Source organism: Ceratotherium simum, chromosome 5, assembly GCF_057802395.1.
Source record: "Ceratotherium simum simum isolate JZ-2026a chromosome 5, ASM5780239v1, whole genome shotgun sequence".
In the NCBI taxonomy this organism is placed as follows: Eukaryota; Metazoa; Chordata; class Mammalia; order Perissodactyla; family Rhinocerotidae; genus Ceratotherium; species Ceratotherium simum.
In genome coordinates, this window is record NC_141904.1 from 36,022,281 (window position 1) to 36,043,921 (window position 21,641).

General features: G+C 41.5%; 1 protein-coding gene across 3 annotated transcripts in view; it reads right to left on the reverse strand.

Moving 5' to 3' along the window:
* OSBPL10 (oxysterol binding protein like 10) overlaps positions 1–21,641 on the reverse strand; it is a 291,962-nt gene that overhangs the window by 150,255 nt on the left and 120,066 nt on the right. For 2 of the 3 annotated variants that reach the window (XM_004419456.3, XM_087430666.1), the window contains exon 4: positions 1,630–1,821. The exons of the other annotated variant lie outside the window; for it this stretch is intronic. In XM_004419456.3, the coding sequence (XP_004419513.3) occupies positions 1,630–1,821 (192 nt within the window). The remainder of the gene's footprint in view (positions 1–1,629; positions 1,822–21,641) is intronic. 3 annotated transcript variants of the gene reach the window in all.

A 21,641-nucleotide genomic window follows, 5' to 3' on the forward strand; every position in this document is an offset into this window, starting at 1 on the left:
GTGTACATTGAAAGTTCTTCCATAATACAGTTTTTTGAAAAAGTGCTATGAAAAATGAAAAGCAATATATATATATGTGCACAACCACTCCTCATACCATCCAATGTAGCTCAGAGCCAAACACTCTTTTATTTTTACATCAGAGTGACTATGTCAAAGGGAGTATCTGACTGTATCTTTTACTAGGCAATACAGACTATGTGCATGTGTAAATCTACCAAGAAAAAAATGTCTTTCATATGCATCTACAGATTTGATTCAGATTTCATATTTTGTGTCCTGGGCCAGAATTAATCAAGACAGTCAGCTGACACAGCACTACTTGGCTGGTGACATTTACAAAATAAAACGAGATGCATGCTGACTCAAGCAGCAGCAAGACTCTATTCTAGGAGTCCCATTCTCCTGCTTGACACAGAGGAAGGGCTCTGCTCCTTCTCTAAGAGGACAAGCTGGTCTGGACACAAGTCAGCTGCCGGGCAAAAAGCCTCAGCACTCAACAGAAGTTAGGCAACCAAGACCAACGTCATTTATTTTATACAGTCTGTTCTCGATAATAGTTGCAAAGGGTGATACGAATACTAAGGATTTGTGATCCCCAAACTGATGACTTCCCAGTGTATCAAAAGTAAAAACAAAACATAAGCCCAGGGCCGGCCCCGTGGCTTAGCAGTTAAGTGCGCGCGCTCTGCTACTGGCAGCCCGGGGTTCGGATCCCGGGCGCGCACCGACGCACCGCTTCTCCGGCCATGCTGAGGCCGCGTCCCACATACAGCAACTAGAAGGATGTGCAACTATGACGTACAACTATCTACTGGGGCTTTGTGGAAATAAAGGAGGAGGACTGGCAATAGATGTTAGCTCAGAGCCAGTCTTCCTTAGCAAAAAGTGGAGGATTGGCATGGATGTTAGCTCAGGGCTGATCTTCCTCACAAAAAAAAAAAAAAAAAACACATAAGCCCACATGTGTTCAGAAGGCACTCATAGTTGAAGGGCTTTCACGTGCATTATCACAAGTGATCCTCCAGTCTCCCTCGAGAGGTGGGCAGGGCCTGTGTTATTTCCAGTGTACAAATGCAGAAGCTCAGGTTCAAAGCTTTACAAGACTTGCTCTCAAACAACAGAGTCTTCTGACTCCAAGGAGAGTGTTATTTTCACTACCCGACACTCCCTTGGAATGTGTCTGTGATGGTGAGGAGGAGGTAAGTACGTCATAAAGTGAAGCGAGGCAGAAAAGAGGGGAAATCACCTTTACATCTAACCCTCCCGAGTTTCAAAACACCCTCAATTATTTCCTGGTGACCCATGATTTTGTACTGTCTATGCTTTGCTGTGAGCATGGAGACTTTAACTGATTGTACTTCGTTTACAACCATGTTTCTATGGTCTTGTTTTCTCTGTTTTCTGAGCTCTAACAGAGGTCTCCTAACAACTCACTTACTCTAACAAACAGAGATGATAGTTTTTTTTAAACCTGGAGCGATTATGATGGCTGTGTGGCTGGGAGGTTTGCTGCTGATCCTCTCTCTTTGTAATTAGGATGGTACAAAGGAAGAGACGTTGGCAGAGCAAAACTCACAGCCCTCAACCCCCATGGACCACTTAACCTAGTAAGAGAGCAGAGCCTACCTCTCTGACTTCGTGAAGCTGGCCGGAATACTGACTCTTGACTCTTCGGGCGGCTGCAGGCGACTTGTGATGCGTGATTGTGACAACACCGGGGGCCCCAGCACCGAGGTGTCTCTGGCTACAGGGAGACGCAGAATTGGGCGTTCCATGGGGGAGCAAAGTGAGACTTCGGCTTCGGGAACTTGGAGTAGTCTAGAATAAGCAACAGGTGTCAAAACTCAACAACCGACCTGCAGAACAAAACTAAGTGTTGGCTTCTATTTATTCTGGACATCTTAACCTTTCCCCTTCATCTGTTTACACAGATGAAAGCATGGGGGAGGTATAGCAACACTACCTCCGCAAATCCCACACTCACTCACTTAAGAGAGACAATCTCCATTAACTATCCTCCTGGTCTCATCTCCAATTGGGTCTCCTGCCCTATACTACGGCCATGAAGAGCTACTCAGTGTCCCACCAAACACCGGACTCACGGATCTGTGTCTCTGCACTTATTAGCTCCTCTTCCTAGAATGTCCTTCCCCTCCTGGCTCGCAAACATCAGCTGAACCTTCAAGACTCAGCACAGTGTTCTCTGCTGTGTGAAGCATCTCCCTGTCTGTCTCAGCCTCTCTGCTGCTCTTACTCCACTGTATCAAGACTATAGTCACTGTCCAGCTACCTAAGTACTTAACAAATGTCTGCTGCATGAATGAAATTACTAAGTTATCCACCATGATCCTCACTTGATAGTGCAGTGCTTATATTTCGTCCTCTAGTAGCATATAATCCAAGTAACAAGTCTGTATATGATAAAGACGGCATCTCAACTTAGAGGAGATGAATTTTTCAATAATTGGTTTTGGGACAACTGGGCAGCCATCTGAAAAACAAAGCTGGATTCATTTCTCAGATCATAGACCCCAAACGGATCAGACTTCAGGCAAAAAAAAGCACTAGAAGAAAATATGTACCTTTAGGGTAGGGAAGGCCTAACACCTTGAAATCCAAAAGTCATAAAAGAAAAGCTTGATAAATTTGATTACCTAAAAATTGAACACTTCTGCATGGGAAACTAACAAATTTTAAAAACGCACCACCACCACCACCAAAGCCAAACGATAAACCAGGAAAAATAATTTCAACTTGTTTCATGGACAAAAAGCTCATTATTCTAATTTATAAGTAGGAATATATTTCCTAGGAACTGATAAGAAGAATAGCAATCCATTATTAAAATAGGGCAAGATACGAACAGACAGTTCACAAAAAAGAAATAGAAATGGCCCTTAAACCGATACAAAAACATGTTCAACTGTACTCAAGAGAAATGTAAATTCAAATCACATTCAGATACCATCTTTCACCCATCAGACTGGCAAAAATCCAAAAGTTGGAGTACACAATCTGTTGACAGGACCATAGAGAAATGGGTTTGTGGGAGTATAAGGTGGCAAAACCCCTAGGGAGGGCAATCTGGCAGCACTTGTCACAGGTACATATGCACTTCCCTGTGACCTAGCAAGGCTCTGTTCAGGAACACATCCTCCAATACACCTGCACCCAGGTGGAATGGTGTAAGTACCCATTAGTCACCGCAGCAGTTGGTATGTTTAATGGCAAAGGACAGGAAACAACCCAAATGTCCACCAGTATGGGACAGGTTAAATAAATGATGGTGCACCTGCATAATGAAATATCACCAAGATGCAAGAGAATAATGAGAGAGGTCTCTCAGTTGGCCTGGGGAAAAAATCTCTAACTCAGTAGCCACTTTTTAAAGTTTTGTGTGTATCCTTCTAGATACTTTTTTCAAAGTGCAGAACTCTTATGTAATATGCAAAGTTCTGTGTCAAAATGTGGAAAATAAGTATTTTTGTTATTTGTTTAAAATTATTTAAAACACAAAAATACTCTAGAAGAATACACACAAAACTAAAAAAGTGGCTACTTATTGGTGGAGAAGCAGGGAATAGGAGGGTAGAAACAGACAGAGGGAGATTTTTCACTATATAGATTTTTATATTCTTTCATTCTGAACCATGCGAATGTATTACTTATCCAAAATTTTTAAAATTCTACATAAAATTTACATTCTAAATGTTCCTATACTTCACTTCAGCTTGAGAAAAGGCAGTTAGATGATATGTTGAATTCATGCCAGTTTCTGTATTTCAATTATCAAGTATTTACTGACTACCTACCATGTGCCAAGGAGGATACCTACTGTGTGGTGTCAAGAGAAAGATGAGATGTAAGAGTCAGTCTTTCACCACAGTATTGCTGAGGATAGAAGATGCACAGACACAGAGACAGAAAGACACACACACACACACACACACACACACACACACACACACACTAGAAGAGTAAGGAAGTGTATAACAAGGTGCTAATTTGGCAATACAGCCAGAAAATGCCAAGGAAATGAGGAGGAGAGAGAACGAGAGCTGATCTCATCACAGAAGGCTGTTCTGAGCATGAAGGACTTGAAGCCTGAGTAGGATCCGCGAAGATAAAGAGACCTGGCAACAGTGTACAAAGCAACTCAGACCGTCGGGACTAGCCTCGGCTAACAGTCACAGCTCTAAAAACTGTTGAATGTTAACGTTTGGTAGTTGTACAAATCACCACGGGGTTGGGAGTGGAGTGGGAACCAGGGTAGAATCAGAACTTCATGTTACTCTGCAATACCACAGTAGCTTGTAAAGGTTCTCTGGGCCTGCCCGGTGGCGTTGTAGTTAAGTTTGTGTCCTCTGCCTCCGTGGCCGGGGTTCACAGGTTTGAGTCCCGGGCACGGACCTACACACCACTTATCAAGCCATGTGTGGCGGCATACCAAATACAAAATAGAGGAAGATGGGCACAGATGTTAGCTGAGGGCTAATCTTCCTCACCAAAAGAAAAAAAAGGTTCTCTGGATGTGAACGTGGACATAATTAATAGGGATACAGACAAAGTTGGGAAGCAGTGTATTGCTTTTAAATAGCCTAATATATAGGTAATTGGAGAAATCTGTGGTCTAAGAATTACATATACCTTGATCACAATGTAATACGACAATCATCTACTTTCAGCTTCAATTTTTTTCACTTGGAGTGTGGAGGGGGAAAGAAGCTATTTAATCCTTTAATGGCAGTAAATTTGCCTAAGCACTAAAAGTCTACTGAAATACATACTGTTTGGAAGGCTTATCCCCACCCTAGAAAAGGCAGATTTTTCACTAGGCTTTGAAGCCAGACAGACAAGTTTCATTTCTCCAGCTTCACCAGGTTCCAGCTGTGTGACCTCAGGTGAGTTATTTAAGCGTCCTTATTAAGCATCAATTTCCTAATCTTTAAAAAAGGAATAATAATATTGACCCTTAAAAGCCATCGTGAAGATCAAATTAGATCATGCACCTAAAACGCTTAGCCCAATGCCCGATATGTCGAAGCTGCGTGGCCAAAGTTTGCTTCTTTCCTTACATCACTTAAAACTTGATCGATGAAGGCCTTATTGATTTTTAAAATGTTAAGAAGTCACTTAGCACAAAATCGTAAGCAGTCACTGACCTTCTCCTTATTTTTTATAGGAACAAAGTGGTAATGAAGCCCAAAACATAGTTAAATACTTACCGGAGAACCTATACGTCAGCAATTAAACTGTAAGACTATAGGGGGGAAAATACTTCTAAATTCTGAGTAGAAGGAGAACCCATCACAAAACAGAGAGGAAGACAGCTCTGGCAACAGGCGCCCTTGCCTGGAGCAGTACCACTGGAAATGGCAATAAGTCAAGAAATTCTCCTGGAAGCCAAATTATTCCACTGTGGATGTCTAACCCCACGATCATTACTTAATGGCTGTCATTTGAATTCACAAGCAGTAAATCTGAGTCAAAAAACCTTTAATTTTCCATTAACTGTGGGATTCTCATGATTTAATTCACATTCGTGCCTTCCCTCAGGAGAAATATAAACAAAAAAAGTCTCACTTTCTGTAAATCCCATAGGTCATAAGCCCAGCAGAAAAAGGGAGAAAAGGCAGCAGACTGCAACCACCGTAAACAAGCAGGCTCTTCCCAAAACGCTGCCTGTCTAAAATTTACAGATTTTGTTTTAAAATTGTGGTTAGATGTCATACACACTCATCCTTGCTACTAATTTAAAATAAAATATTATCAGAGTTTGAGGATCAACATGCCAGGTTTTTGCTCCAAATATTTACTTCAATAGGGGCAACTAGAAATGCCAAGTGTGCCATCTGTGGAAGATTCTGAGTCAAGGGTAACGTTTCTAGCAGGGAATAAGATTCACCCTTTACCCAGGAGAATCACTCCTTGCGTCCCCTCACTCAGCAAGCACCTGCCTGATAAATGGGGTGATGCCAAAGAAGAGAATGTGGTAGCAGGTAAGACAGAGTGCTGATGCTCAGATCCCGTCCAGCAATTTGACATGCTATCAGGTTTTACGGTATTTACCAACCTCTTGGTTTTTCTCTACACTCTTCATTGGATTTCTAAATTTCCCAAAGGTTGCGAGGAAGGGACCTACACACACACTCTTTGAATGTACTGGCCAAAACTGGTATGAAGGAAAGGTGTGATTGGAAAGTGAGAGGAGGCACTAGAAAGAAGAGGTCTCGGGCCAGCCCCATGGCTTAGCGTTTAAGCGCGCGCGCTCCGCTACTGGCGGCCTGGGTTCGGATCCCGGGTGCACACACCGATGCACTGCTTCTCTGGCCATGCTGAGGCCGCATCCCACATACAGCAACTAGAAGGATGTGCAACGATGACATACAACTATCTACTGGGGCTTTGGGGAAAAAATAAAGGAGGAGGATTGGCAATAGATGTTAGCTCAGAGCCAGTCTTCCTCAGCAAAAAGAGGAGGATTAGCACGGATGTTAGCTCAGAGCTGATCTTCCCCACAAAAAAAAAAAAAAAAAAGAATAGGTCTAGCCTGGGAAAGTAAGCAATGAGCCGGAGAGAGAGAGTCTAGTCTGGGAGTCTTAGAGCAGAATTACTGGACTATCTAGAGGCTTCCAGACCATTCCATCGTCTAGAAGAGTAGCAAGAGGATTTAGTCCTACAAGACACTGTGGGGGAGTGGTTAGGAGCACAGTCTCTAAAGTCAATGGCCTGAGTTCCAATCTAGACTCTACCACTCATAAGCTGTGGGCCTAGTAAAGTAAGCCTAGTGGCGTTCCCATTTCCAAAATGTTAAGATGACCCACCTCGTTGGGTTGGTGGAGAATGAAATAAGAAGAGGTAGGTAAAGCATGCGCCACACAGTAAGCATGCAGTAAATGTCATCGTTATCGTTCATAAATTAAGAAAAATGTGGTCTTCAGGCACCAATGTAGGTGCAGGGTTAAGGGGTCTCAAAGGCAAATACTGGCATGGGCTGAAAGGCTGTTTTTGTCGGGAGCACCTTAAGCAGACAGAGCCTTATCACTTCCTTAACTCAAAAAAAAAAAAAAAAGGTAAATTAAGAGTAATCATCCTAATTAGTAAAAGAACAGTTTGCTTCAGAGAAAAAGTACACTTAAAATATGATTTCACATCTTCAAACACCCATCTGTTGTAGAACGCAAAGTGCCTGTGGATTATTACTCTAATGCTACGTGAGTACCCAAAATAAAGAATTAGTTTAAATAAGTAATGAGCAATTTTCCATTAATAGTCTGGAATAAAATACAAAACGCCAAATTGAAAAGATCATCAGTTGGTCCTAAAAATCTCTTAAAACATGTTTCAAAAGTTTATAATTAGGCTTGCTGAAGCTGAAATTAAAAAACTGAAAAGGAGTAAGGAGACATACCTAAAACATATATTTGTGGCAACCACTTCTGTAGAAAACGTTTCTGATGGGAAAAATTACTGAGAGTCAATTAATTGTAATAGCATTCAAATGACATTTCATTTGGAGCAAATTTTCCTCACTTCCTTGAATTCTTTCCCAGTGAAGGGGGAAAAAAGACACTATATTTCAGAATAAAAAAGCCTAAGGGAGGCAGAAAAATCATACCAGTCTGGTTATGTATTTTGAAAAACAAATTTAAAACCATTTCATTACATTTCTTCTTTCTTCCTCTAAAAAAAATTAATGTGCCATTTGTAAATATGTGAAAGCTAAGCATAAAAATTATGATTTATTCTTTTTCTTCCCAAAGTAAACATACCTCAAAATCAACAAAACAGGGAAAGCATTACAGTTTTTTTAAATAGTACATTCAGGGCCTTAAAATTATTCAGGATTTTGTTTTCCTGGTAGTCAACATCTGAATAAAATGTGGAGTGTTTTTTAAATGAATCCATTCCAGTATTTTGCTTAATAGCTTCATATGGACCTTTTCCTTTGCCCTACTCTTGTTTATTTTTTTTTAATATTCTGTTATCTCAAGCTTAAAACAGACCTAAAGTAGAAATAAGACTTTTTAAACTGGGACATTTTCCAAGTTCATTCCCATGACTAACTTTTCAAAATTATACTTAGCTCTCTCTACTTTTCGAAATTTCTGTCTTCTTGCAGAAATAGGAGTTTCAACTTTAAGTTACCAGGCCTCAGGAATTTCTTTCATTGTGATCTGCAAATCTTTAATTTACCATAAACATTTTCCACTAACTTTATACCAAAATCCTCTTAAAATAAACACACACAAATGCATGCAAACATGTGCAAGGAAAAATAGTGGTTTCCTCCAGAGAGGCAGTCTCTAGCTTGCTTCTAAGTGTACCACCCCAAACGCGTGATTATACATGCAAACGCCAGATCTCTGAAAACTCAGTGCAAGCAAATGCATATACTTCCATATCCTGCAAACAGAGGGAAAGAAAACTTGACATTTTTAGCTTGCCTTTTCTCCTGACATTTTCAGCCCCCAAGTAAATTCTGCTGACTCTTCCCTAACAGCTAATCCAACTGCTCCAAAATCTCTACCCCATACTCTGGTCTGGCCTCTGTCTGGGTCAAGCTTGAAGGTCCCAAATGGGCTTAAAGCATTGGTCCCATGCACTCAGCTCCCTTATCATACACCACGCTCTTCCCCCTCCCCACTCCCCCACCCCACCCCACCCCTGGCCTTCCCCCAGCTTTCACTGTCTTACAGACCCACCTAGGAGTCATTATGTGAGATTTCAAAGCCATCCCCACATCCACCCTCTCAGCTTTTGCACCTTCCACACACATCCTTTGTTTGGGACCATGCAATTCCAAGTACCTAGACTCCTTTTCGATGTTTTATTCTGAAAGCATGAAGATTCTCTCTTTCTACTGACCAAGCCCAATTCTCTCAATTTCTCACGCTGTGAAACCATGAATTTTAGAGCTACAAGGAACCTCAAGCCCAGTCCTCTCCTTTTATAGATCTAAAAACTATAGCCTCTGGGGGCCGGCCCGGTGGCACAAGCGATTAAGTGCGTGCACTCCACTGCGGTGGCCCAGGGTTGGCCTGTTTGGCGCACCGACGCACCGCTTGTCAAGCCATGCTGTGGCGGCGTCCCATATAAAGTGGAGGAAGATGGGCATGGATGTTAGCCCAGGGCCAGGATTCCTCAGAAAAAAGAGGAGGATTGGCAGATGTTAGCTCAGGGCTAATCTCCTCACAAAAAAAAAAACTATAGCCTCAAAAAGGGGAAATGAAACATACCAAAGTCGGGCCCAAATTAAAGTTTCATTCAAGATTCAACTAAAAAAAGCCTGATTAGAGACTCAGCCCCTCCAGTCGGCCCTTCTCAATTAAATGAAGACCTAGTTATTTAGTGTCTAACACAAGGTTGATGTCAAAATATTTGATAGGAAGGACAAAAGTTGATATCTGTTGTACATTTTTACCTTTTCTCCTCTTGCCTAAAACTTCAACCCATTCACCTATCATAAAAATATACATGCAACACTCCTTTGAAAGCAGGATAATTGTGTGCTATATTCTTAGAATTACAGATCTTTGAAGAAAATTAATTTTATATATGTTGCTTGTAAATAACATGAAACAAAGACACTTCAATGCTGAAGTGTCATTTTAATAGAAAAAAAATTCTGAAAACAAGGACTAGAATGACGTTTCCTTAACTTAATTAGTTACACAGCAAAAACCTAAAGCAACCACTACACTTAATATAGAAATTTTAGCTCCATTGCTTTTAGTTTTAGAAACAAGATAAGGATTCCAATATTATCACCGTTTAACATAGTACTGGAGGCACTGGCCAACAAAATAGAACAAGAAAAACGAAAGAAGAGGTAGAAGGATGGGAAAGGAAGGAACAAAAATGTCATTGACTGTAGATGTGATCATTTTACAAAAAATAGAAAGAAAAGTAATGAGTCCAGCAAAGTTCCCAGATATACGATGAATTTAGTAAAGTCAATAGCATTCTTCTGTATCAACAATAAGCAACTAGGAAACATAGAAAATAAGATATTCACAACAGCAATAAAAACTATAATGTATAGGTATTAATCCAAAAAGGAATACACAGACCTCTGTGGAGAAGATTTTTTAAAGCTATGAAAGGAAATCAATGAAGAATTGAGAAAATGGAGAAACACATTTCAGGTTAATGAATGGGACAACTTAATATTGTAAAGATGTCAGTTCTCCCAAATTATTATATAACTATTCTAATAAAAATTCCAGCAAGATTTTTTGAGCAACAAAAACATTTAATAAAATGTATTCTAATACATAAATAGAAGAATAAAGGTTTGTGAAGGGCCAATTTTAAAAAAGGAGAAGGACTCACCCTACCACCAGATACAAATATTAACAAAAACAAAACCACAATGATTATATGGTACTCAGGCAGGAACAAGTAACTAGAGTAAAAACTAGAAAAGAGGGTGTAAAAACATATTTATGTATATATGAGAACTTGATATATTACAGAGGCAGCACCATAAACCAGTGAAGAGAATAAAGGATATTGGGAAAAGCAGAAATATAGCTGGCTCTGTACCTCACAGCATATACAAAGGTAAAAAATCTAAATGTAAAAAGTAAAACTATGAAGCTAACAAAAGAAAATGTAGGAGAATATCTATGTAGCTCTTTTTTTTTTTTAAGAGTCTTCTTTTTTTTTTTTTTTGTGAGGAAGATCAGCCCTCAGCTAACATCCGTGCTAATCCTCCTCTTTTTGCTGAGGAAGACCGGCTCTGAGCTAACATCCATTTTCTAATCCTCTTCCTTTTTTTCCCCAAAAGCCCCCCAGTACATAGTTGTACACTATAGTTGCACATCCTGCTAGTTGCTGTATGTGGGACGCGGCCTCAGCATGGCCGGAGAAGCGGTGCATCGGTGCGCACCCGGGATCTGAACCCGGGCCGCCAGTAGCGGAGCGCGCGCAATTAACCGCTAAGGCACAGGGCTGGCCCCTCTATGTAGCTCTGCATGCAGGAAAGCATTTCTTAAACAAGACCAAAAGCACAAATCACAAGTTGAACATTTGATGGATTTCACTTCATTGTAAATAAGGGTTTCTATTCAACAAAGACAATTTAGACAAAATTAACAAATGTGTGGACACTGGGAGAAGACAGAATACTATCTAGAATACAAAAAGAGCTCCCACAAACAGAAGTCAGAAAAATACTCCAAAAAAATGGGCAAAGGATAAGAATAGGCAATACACAGAAGGAGAAACATGAATGGCCAACAAGTCTATCAAGGTAATCAGAGATATATAAATTAAAATAACTAGGAGATTCTACACCCACCAGATTTGCCAAAATTAAAGAGCAAAACACCAGTAAGTAAAGACAAGGATACAAAGAATCTGGAACCTCCTGCACTGCTAGTAGGAGAGTAGACTGGTGCAGCCATTTTGGTAGCAAGATAGCAGAATTTAGTGCATATATATATGCACGTTCCCTACGATCCTCAAGCTTTCTTTTCTACTGGGCAGGTACCCACCAAATATGATCACAGTCACATGTATATCCAAGGATATACACAAAGAGGTTCACTGTTTATGAGGGTGGGGAGTTTGAGGCAATGGAGGTGTACATCAGTAAGAGCTTGTATAAATAAAACGTAGACTATACATGCAATAAAATAACATACCTACATCAGTTAGACATAATGACTTAGAGGTACGTACAACAACACTGATAAAACTTAAAACGTACTGCTGAGTTAGGAAAGTTTGAAAACAATAAGATCTGCAAGAAAATACCACTTATGTAAATTTAAACACGTATATAGGCAAACAAAGACCCACACAAATCCAAGGAATTGATGCTAACAGGGACAAGGGAAATGAGAGCAGAGAAAAAAGGAAAACAATAATAAATTGAGTTTAAGGAAAATTAAGAGAAGGCGTTGTTTAGACTGATGAGTTTGCCACAATCCAATAATGATGGTAATAACTTTAATTAAATTTATAATAAACACTGACATGATACGTACTATGTGCCATGAACTGCTGTAAGTATTATGTATACACCTTAAACCATTTAATCCTCTTTATAACCCCATGAGGTAGGTACTGTAATTTCCATTTCACAGATGAGGAAAATGAGGCACAGAGAGATTCACTATCTTTCCTCTGGTCACACAGCTGGTAAATAACGGAGCTGGGATTCAAATCCATGCAAGCTGGCTCCCTAGTGCACGCTCTCAGCCATTACACTGCACGGCCTTGCTAGAGGGGTTCACCCACGCTCTTCAAATTGGTCCAAAAAGTCACCACAGCTCTTTACAGAACACCACAGCTGACAGCTTAGTTAGCATTTGGGGAAAAAGTTACTTTAAATATCAAAGGCCTGGGGCCGGCCCCGTAGCTTAGCTTAACGGTTAAGTGCACGCTTGCTCCGCGGTTAAGTGTGTGCGCGCTCCGCTGCTGGTGGCCAGGGTTCGGATCCCGGTCGCGCACCGACGCACTGCTGCTCCGGCCATGCTGAGGCCCCGTCCCACATACAGCAATTAGAAGGATGTGCAGCTATGACATACAACTATCTACTGGGGCTTTGGGGGAAAAATAAATAAATAAATAAAATTAAAAAAAAAAAAAAATCAAAGGCCCATACAGCATACCAATTCTCAAATACTTAAACAATAAGCTCATTAAGACTAAAACACATGGGCTAAAATACGTGATTTAAAAGCTTTTTAATCAATTACCCACAATAATAGGGGCAATGTTTGATGGACAGTATGTCTACAGATGTCAGAGAAAATGCAGTTCACATCACTTGCAGCACTTAATGTGTTTTATCCCCGAGTCGCCTGTCTATGCCTTATGTCTGCCGAGACTGTGACCTCCCCCAGGCCAGGGACTGCGTCTAAGCAGCCACTGTGTACCCTTCGGAACCTGATATGGGGCCTCGCCTTGCAAATGCTATGAACGCGATAAATACTTAGAGAGCAATGAATCCCCCAAATTCAGTTTTAACCACTGATTAAACCACTGCTCCTTCCCTGAAAGCCTAATTTTTAAAATACCAACAATGACTCATCGGTATCTCCTCTCCTTCTCCAAGAGGCAGAAGTCTGGAAAAGACACACCACCCACACTTAATTACATATAAACATTAAATATCCAAAAAGCAACCTGGTACAATAGCAACCAACACACACTATTCAGAGATTCAACAAGTATTTATCGAGCATCTGCTATGTTCCAGGCACCACTCTAGACAACAGAGACATAACAACAAACAAAGACAAATATTCCTGTCCCCAAGGAAGTGGCATTCTGGTGAGGCAAAGAGACCAAAATAAATAAGCAAATCAGCAAAATATAAAGTGTTTTAGATAATATATATAATATAAAGCAGGAATATTATATGTAAATAATATAACGCAGGAATAGAGTATGGTGGGAGGGCTTTCCAATTTTAGATAGGTGGCCAAGGAAGGTCATAAGAAGGTGACATTTGATTTAAAGACTTGAATGAAGCAAGGAAGTGAGCCATGCTGATACCTGGGGAACACCATTCTAGGTAGAAATTCAGCAGATGCAAAGGCCCGGGGGTGGGAGTCCACTTGGCGTGTTTGAGCAAGGAAGGCAGCGTGGCTGGGGTGGAAGTGAGCAAGGGATAGAGCAGTAGGAGCTGAGGTCAGAGAGGTAAACAGAGGGGAAAGATGAGCTCCTGCATTAGAAATTACAGACAACTATAGAAAGCCAGAGTACCTGGTATCACCTGTGACTGATTAAGACACTCGGAATGATGAGCCAATTAGAGCAATGGGTTCCAATAAGCTTTTTTCCCTCAGGGCCGTATTCAAGTATTAAATTTTTACTTGCATATAATTTACATGTCTACATAGCATGTATCATCTCTATTGGATAATTTTCATGGTAAAATTGTATTACTACTGCCCTGAAGATGGGCATTTCATGATTATTCCATTCTCTATTTCTTCTCACATCTCAATATAATCGACCCAGAAGATATTTTATGTCAGAAATGAATCACAGAATAAAAGGAGACTGCATGCCAAGGAATTCTATAAATGATTACTCCATAACATGTGGGAAAAGGGCTCTTATTTTATGTTTAAACTTCTGTCACCTACCAGTTGGTCAAACCAGCCATGGGGATGAAAAGTCTAATGCAATTCTAAGAGCATTTCAAGAAGCAAATTTGATTTTTGTGCAATCAATAACTAATCTCTGACAGGAGTGCTCCCATCTACTTAGAGCAGATCATTGTCTCCTTCCCAAATGCTCAGGCACAGAAACACGAGGCTCAAACGGGCACTCCAACTTGTGTTTCAAAACGCTTCACACTAAAAAAATTAAATCACACCATTGTCAACATGCCTCAGCTGCATGCAGAATCCTCCAGGATCTGCGGAATAAATCCCATTAATTACTGATTCCAAGCTTGGTATTACTGATGAGGTTAAGACAGAAATGTAAGATTTGCTAATAACTCAGGCAATCTGGGTAAGCAGCACCTTACTAACCCACGTAGGGGGTGATAGTCTTATAAGGTTTCTGCAGCTTCCTGTGGCTACGTGTCAATTCAGAAATTTTCCTGAAAATGCTATATTTGACCAGAACCTTAGAAACTATTGACATTTGCCTTTCTCTTTTCTGCAGCATTTTTTTATATGTATATAACACAGACACAGATATACCATACACCTACGTAACCCCTCCCTAATTCTCCCTAAGGCATTACTTGCTGATGCTAACACTAAGCTAAGCTTTTTTTTTAATACATAAAGGAATTTAGATTTTTTTTTTTTAAAGATTTTATTTATTCATTTTTTTCCCCCCAAAGCCCCAGTAGATAGTTGTATGTCATAGGTTCGCATCCTTCTAGTTGCTGTACGTGGGACTCGGCCTCGGGTTGGACGGAGAAGTGGTGCCTTGGGGCGTGCCCGGGATCCGAACCCGGGCCGCCAGCATCAGAGCGCGCGCACTTAACCGCTAAGCCACAGAGCCGGCCCAGGAATTTAGATTTTTAAGAATCCAGACACAAGACTTGACAAGTATACAGAGCCAATAAGACTTTTTTTTTTTTTTTTTTTACTTACAGCTAATTTCTGGATCACAAAGGAAAGAACCTCTCAGATCTCACAATTTTTACCAAAGAATTTAAGTCACAGAATCATTAGAAGTGGTTTAAGGACCCTGTCATTCCAATCACTGAAATTTGCAGAACCTGGCCCATCACATGATTATCTTGCAAAGCTGGAAAGCCCATAGGACTCCCAGTGGGTGCCGATAATTTCCATGCAGAAAGTGCGTGGATGGAGTCATTAGAAGCAACCCAGAAGAGGTTTAGAACATTTTATATGTGAGGATTTCTGCACTGCCCAATCTCAGGGTATCAGGTTGCACAGTCAGATGCTCTCAACGTTCTCAATTTAAGTAACTAACTGGATTTCCCACCACTTTCCATTCCTTCCCTCAACTCTACTGACTGACGCAAACAGGGTGCTGATTGCTCACGGCTCGTAGCCTCTTTCTAGTTATGCCTGCGCACTTCTGCCCCCACCAGCTGAGCTGGGTGTCTACAAATAGCCAACTGTATATAGTCCTGACTCTGTTTATGCTGGTGTACATATTATTTTAACTGCATAATTTAAATAAACTGATAAAATAAACTGACAAATAATTGTCTTTATGAAACTAAGCTGCATAACTTGAAAAATGTCAATGAACGTGAGTTGCTAAAAACTGCTATTGATATAGATGGGTCATGATAACTGTGCAAGACCAGAAATCATTTATAAAAATCTAGAAGGATTCTGTAATCAGTTTGTCCTGTTCTGCAAAGAAATCAAAACAGGAGATTATAGGTGATACATTACAGATGTTTTTTCTACAAGAGAGAAGATACAGAAAATCTACCATAAATCCACACTTGATGAAAGGGCCTAGGAACTACATCTAAAGATTGGTGGGTGAGGATTTTAAATTAAGATGGCATACATGTTTAAGGTTTGTATACATCACAGTTATGATTCCTTGCTTTAGCCAACTGTTTTTGATGAAGGGACAATGTCACCAAATCATCAGCTAAGTGGACTTGTCCTGGAGTCTCAGTCCTAGGATTACAGAACCCTGGAGTGGCCTGTTCTCCATTGTGTGAGCTGCAAGATAGCAGTTTCCATAAATTCACTACTGCAAATACTGGCTCAGCAAAGAGCTCCTGGGCTCATCACAGGAGACACGGTAATGGCTAACAGGCGTCTGTACCTGGGAGGTCAGCTCTATGTTAATACTCTGGGGACAGGGAGGAAGATGGCCTGATCCTCCAAGGAAATGTAGATGCAGAGTTGTTGGGTGTTACAGAAACACAACAGCTCCTGCTGGGACTCAAAATGCTGCTGAGCCAGTACGTCACTGTCATAATAGACTTCAGAGCACATGAAGGAGAAAATTAAACTCTGATCACTCTCTGCATGATAGTACAGGAGATTTTTCTCATTTCTCTGTCTCCAGAGACTACTACCTGTTGAAGAGTCCAAATTATTCATTTTTTTAAAAGAGGGTTTTGTCTTGTATTAAAATCTAATGGATTTACTGGATTCCTACAGCTGTAACAAACTTAGTGGCTTTAACTCTAACAGATCAACTGGCCTAATTCCATCAAAAGGAATAATGAAAGAGAGAAAAAGAGGTTAAGGGGACTCCGGACAAATATACGACCTTTACTCTGAACCAGGCTGAGAAAACTCTCCATGATTGGGTACTATCAATTCTGGATATTCTGGACGCTTTGACAGATGAAGAAGTGACTACCAAAAGAGAGATGGAGGAATGTGGAAATTACATGTGCTAGATACATATGTGTTCTGCCTTACATCCTCTCAGCCCACCTTTTAACTCCGGCAGTGGATGAGGCAACCAGCGGTGCACAGATATTAGTACCAGGCCTCAGTGGCACTCTCTAGCTCCTGCTTTCTGACCTGGGGCTGTTCTATGGGAGTTAATTTCGAAAGTCAATGGGAACCAACATTCAAGAGCAGGTATAAGAGCAAACCTAGAAGTATGAGAGCGTTAACATCCTCATGGGGCAACCCTTGATCAAAGGGAGAGGGGAGCCAGTGGATAAATAATCCCACCTTCCGTACATGGGGTGGAGAATTCTGAAGCACATTCTCTGCAGTTCCTACAAGGGTGACAGTGGGAACTCTGCTTTAATTGCTCACAGCAGTAACCAGCACAGAGCGCACCTTTTGGTTGCCTTTGCCAAATTCTGTATTGCACTCTTCCTGGTCTCCCTAGCCCACCTGCCTAGGATCGCATTCCTGCACCCAAGCCTTCGTCTCTCAGGCTCTGCTTTCAAGGGAACGTACCTAAAACAACAGGTACACATAGTTTCACAGGATGCTGGACAGTGGCCAAAATGATGTGCTTGCTTTAATCTGTCATCTCTGATGTTTGTTGGTCCTTCTTTTCTTTCCCACCCAGACTTACCCTCTATAGACTGAGTTCCAGTTGGTATGACATCAAATTTCATTTCCGCCTCAAATCTTTCAAGAACTATATTGAGGAATATAGAGAGAAATTTCCAGACAAGGGCCCAATCTAGAAACTGTAAATAGAACATAACTGATTAAAAAGTTCACAATGGGGTATCTGCAGGACACACGCCCAGTGCTCATGGGAGTGGCACGTCTAACAGCTCCACAGTCGCTGGTAGCCCCGGACTGTCAGTTCTGAACCAAACAAAGAAGGCAGTCACGAGTGCAGATGCTCTATCTGAGCAGACAGAGGGCAGATGAGTCAATGACAGGGACTCTGGGATCTGGAACCATGGAACTAAGACCTGTTGACAGGCAGAGCAGTAAAAGATTGTTCTACTCCATGAGCAGTTGTGACAAGACTGATGAGATTCTGTCTTATATTTTACACTGTACGTGCAAGATGCTGAACCATGATTCCTGTAACAAAGCACCAATCACCCTCTATTGGGCAAAAGAGGCCCCATGTATTATCTTTGAGATTGCGACCAAAATCAATATGAAGCAGAGAAGTGCTCTGCAGGAAACAAAATGTGTGGATTCCAACAGTGAGCTGCCGTGATCTAAGTGGACTGCCTCAACCTATGTATTTTACAACCTAGGGAGTGAGGAATAAAGTTAATGCCTTATCCAACAGAATTGAAAACACACACTCAAACAAATACATGTACACGTACGCAAATATTCATAGCAGCACTATTCACAATAGCCAAAAGACAGAAACAACTCAAATGTCTGTCAACGGATGAACGGATAAACAAATTGTAGTATATGCATACAATGGAATATTATTCAGCCATAAAAAGGAATGAAGTACTCATACATGCTACAACATGGTTGAACCTCAAAAATACTATCCTAGATGAAAGAAGTCAGACACAAAAAAGTCACATATTGTATGATTCCACTTATATAAAATATCCTAAATAGGTAAAACCATAGAAACAGAAAGCAGATTGGTGGTTTCCAGAGGCTCAGGGAAGGAAGAAATGGGGAGTAACTGCTTAATGGGTACAGGGTTTTATTTTGGGGTGGTGAAAAAGTTTTGGAACTAGGCAAAAGTGGTGGTTTCACAACACTGTGAATGTACTAAACGTCACTGAGTTGTCTACTTTAAAATGGTTATTTTGTTATGGGAATTGCACCTCGCCTTTTTTTTTTTTTTTTTGTGAGGCGATCAGCCCTGTGCTAACATCCGTGCCCATCCTCCTCCAGTTTATATGGGACGCCGCCACAGCATGGCTTGCCAAGCGGTGCGTCAGTGCGCACCCGGGATCCGAACCGGCAAACCTCGGGCCACTGCAGCGGAGCGCACGCACTTAACCACTTGCGCCACCGGGCCGGCCCCTGCCCCTCGCTTTTTTTAAAATGAAAAAAAAAAAAGATCAATGCCTTAAGAATCAGACAACCCTCCACGGACAACTCTAACATGGTCTTTGTCTGCCTCTCCTCCTGTCCTCCTACTCATCCTGGAAGGGCTTTTCTTTTTTCCATGTATACGGAACACAACGGAATATTTTATTATAAGGCTGGTCTTATTTCCCCTTAATGCAGGCAGAACTATCTACCCATGGCTACTAGATAAAAAACTGGGAGGCATTCTAAACAACGGCCTCAATTTTCTTAGTAAAATAGGAAGTCAAACACAAGAGTAAAAAATATTTGCACAAACTATCACAAATTGTTAACAGTGGAAGTTTTAGAGTGGGCAGATCACGTTCTTTCCTCTATTTTCTAAATTTTCTTATATGCAATTATGTTACTTTTATAATTTAAAAAGTTAAACTAATAAATTAATATTATTCTGGAATTCCCTTATAACACTGACCGTATTATACACAGAACTCAGTAGGCAGTAGTTCTCTCTCAGACTTGACCAAGAGGAGCTGCAAGGCACGCGTTCCAGGCAGCACACATTAAAAGAAAAAAAAAAAGAGCAAAAGCAATCACCCCATGAAGTCCAGATTTGAAATTCTCTACCATTCTACACGCCCCAGAAAGAGGGAGGTATGGGCATTCTTTTCAGAGATCCCCAAACCTGTTATGTACTGCAGGCAGCCTCTTTTGGGGCCCGATACTGCCACTGTTTAAAGTTTCCATGGCTCATCTGCGCATCACTTATGTGACCTCAAGAAGGATTCTGCACAACTGAGGTCAAGGTCAAGGCACTGAGAAGACGAGGTGTGTGCCTTGTAGAGTAGAGGGCCAACCTGAAGCGACTGAACAATGACACAAGAAAGAAACGGCTATTTTTAAAATCCTACTTGAAACAATTAATCTAATGCTGGTGGCTAAATATAAACATGCTACTCTCTTGACCTTCCTTGGGGCAAGTCTGAAGGCTTTTTCCCAATCGCTCTATTTCTCTGCAGCTTTTGATGCTAACGAGCACTCTCACCTTTCAAAGCTTCTGGGATAATAAACCACCCCAATTCTCCTGCATCTGAGCGCACATCCTTTTTTCTTGTCAATGTCTTCTATTTATCCTCCATCATACAACTGTGGGCGAACCCTGAGGTCCAGTCATCAGTCCTTTGTATGCACTTTTCTCTACAAAGAGCTTTTTCTCACTCATGTCTTCAACTGTCACCTTTTCTCAGAGGGATTACAAATGCCCACTGTCAGCCCTCAAAATAACTCCAGATGTCCAATTATCTACAAAATGCTTTCACTGACAGGATCCCCTCAATGCCTCACTTCCCCCTTTCTTATTATATCATCTGTCCACAGGCTGGTTTCTCCTACCTGAGCCTCCTCTCACAAGTCATCCTGAATTCTCCCCATTCTTTTTTTCTCACACTCTTGTCACCATCTCTATCCAGTTTTCCCTCCTCATAACTGTCCATTCCTTGTTCTACTCACTGCCACCATCCCAATTCACATCTGCGTTAACTACCAAATAAGTTGTCCAGATGAGTCTTGAAAATATGGACCCCCTCCACATTCAACTATGAGGAATGAGAGGACATGCTGAGGTTACAAAATTGTGTCCAGTCAGGAAAGCAGAAATCTCTCAGAGAGAATATGGAAAATGAGTTACACAGAGAACGGAAGAGCAGAAAGAACCATCAGGGAAAGGTGGGGCAACCTGGAGATCTGCAACATCAGGAAGCTATTACAACCTCTAGGGCTGGAGGGATCGTGGGAAGAGGGGACGGAAGCAGAACCCAGAAGCTGCAGCCGATCTGCAGGAGCTAGACACACAGAGGGACTGTGGAGGGTGGGGCTGGCCAGAGGCAGACAGGCCACGGTGGAGACGCAGCCACCACTCACCCAAGACAGAGCGGAAAAAGGAGGAACACGCCAGCTTCTCCCTCCTCCTGCCCACAAGGCTTCCACCCGTGCCTCCCATTGGCCGAACCTACCTGGAAATGGAAAGCAAGGGATCCCATAAAGGCCATTCCTCATGGCATGACCGAACAGGCGTTGCAAATACGCTCTATACAAGATTATTCAGAATCAGGGTTTACGTCACAGGACACCTGCCATAAAGGTTTAGCGTTTGCTCCTTTGGTCCTGAGCATGCATGGGATAGTTCTCTGTACTCTGGCAGAATTCTCCGTGTTATTTTCTTCTCCAGGTCTGTTACCCTCAGTCTTACCTCTTGCTGAGCTGCACACCCTTTCTCAGGGACACGTTTCATTTTCTCTTCTGCTATTGCTATTTGCTCCTCCTGCAAGAATTTCCCATTCCCCCAACTCCTCCCACCACCACCTCATTCAAATATAGACATATGGCAGGTGCAAGGTCATGGTTAAAAACATTTCAGGATTCTCATTTCAGACATGAAGAACATGAGCTCCATCAGTCTGGTTTCAATTCCACTCAGTGACATTTTTCTTCAGTTCTTTTTAAAACTCATGCTCTACCATTCTCAAATCTCCCACTGCGTTGAAAACAAAAAGAAGCCTGTATTTCAAGGAACAACTAGTTCTCACGCCAAAGCCAATCCTCTTAATTGCGCTTTTGCCCCAGAATACATGGGAGCAATGCCCGCCTCCCACATGCCCGCTGCACCGTGCTGTCATCTCTCTGCCCAGGTTTTAGGATTAACACAGGAACAGCTGAAAGCACTTCTAGCCAAAAGCCAAGAACACGAGGCTATCTAAAAGCGTGGCAAAA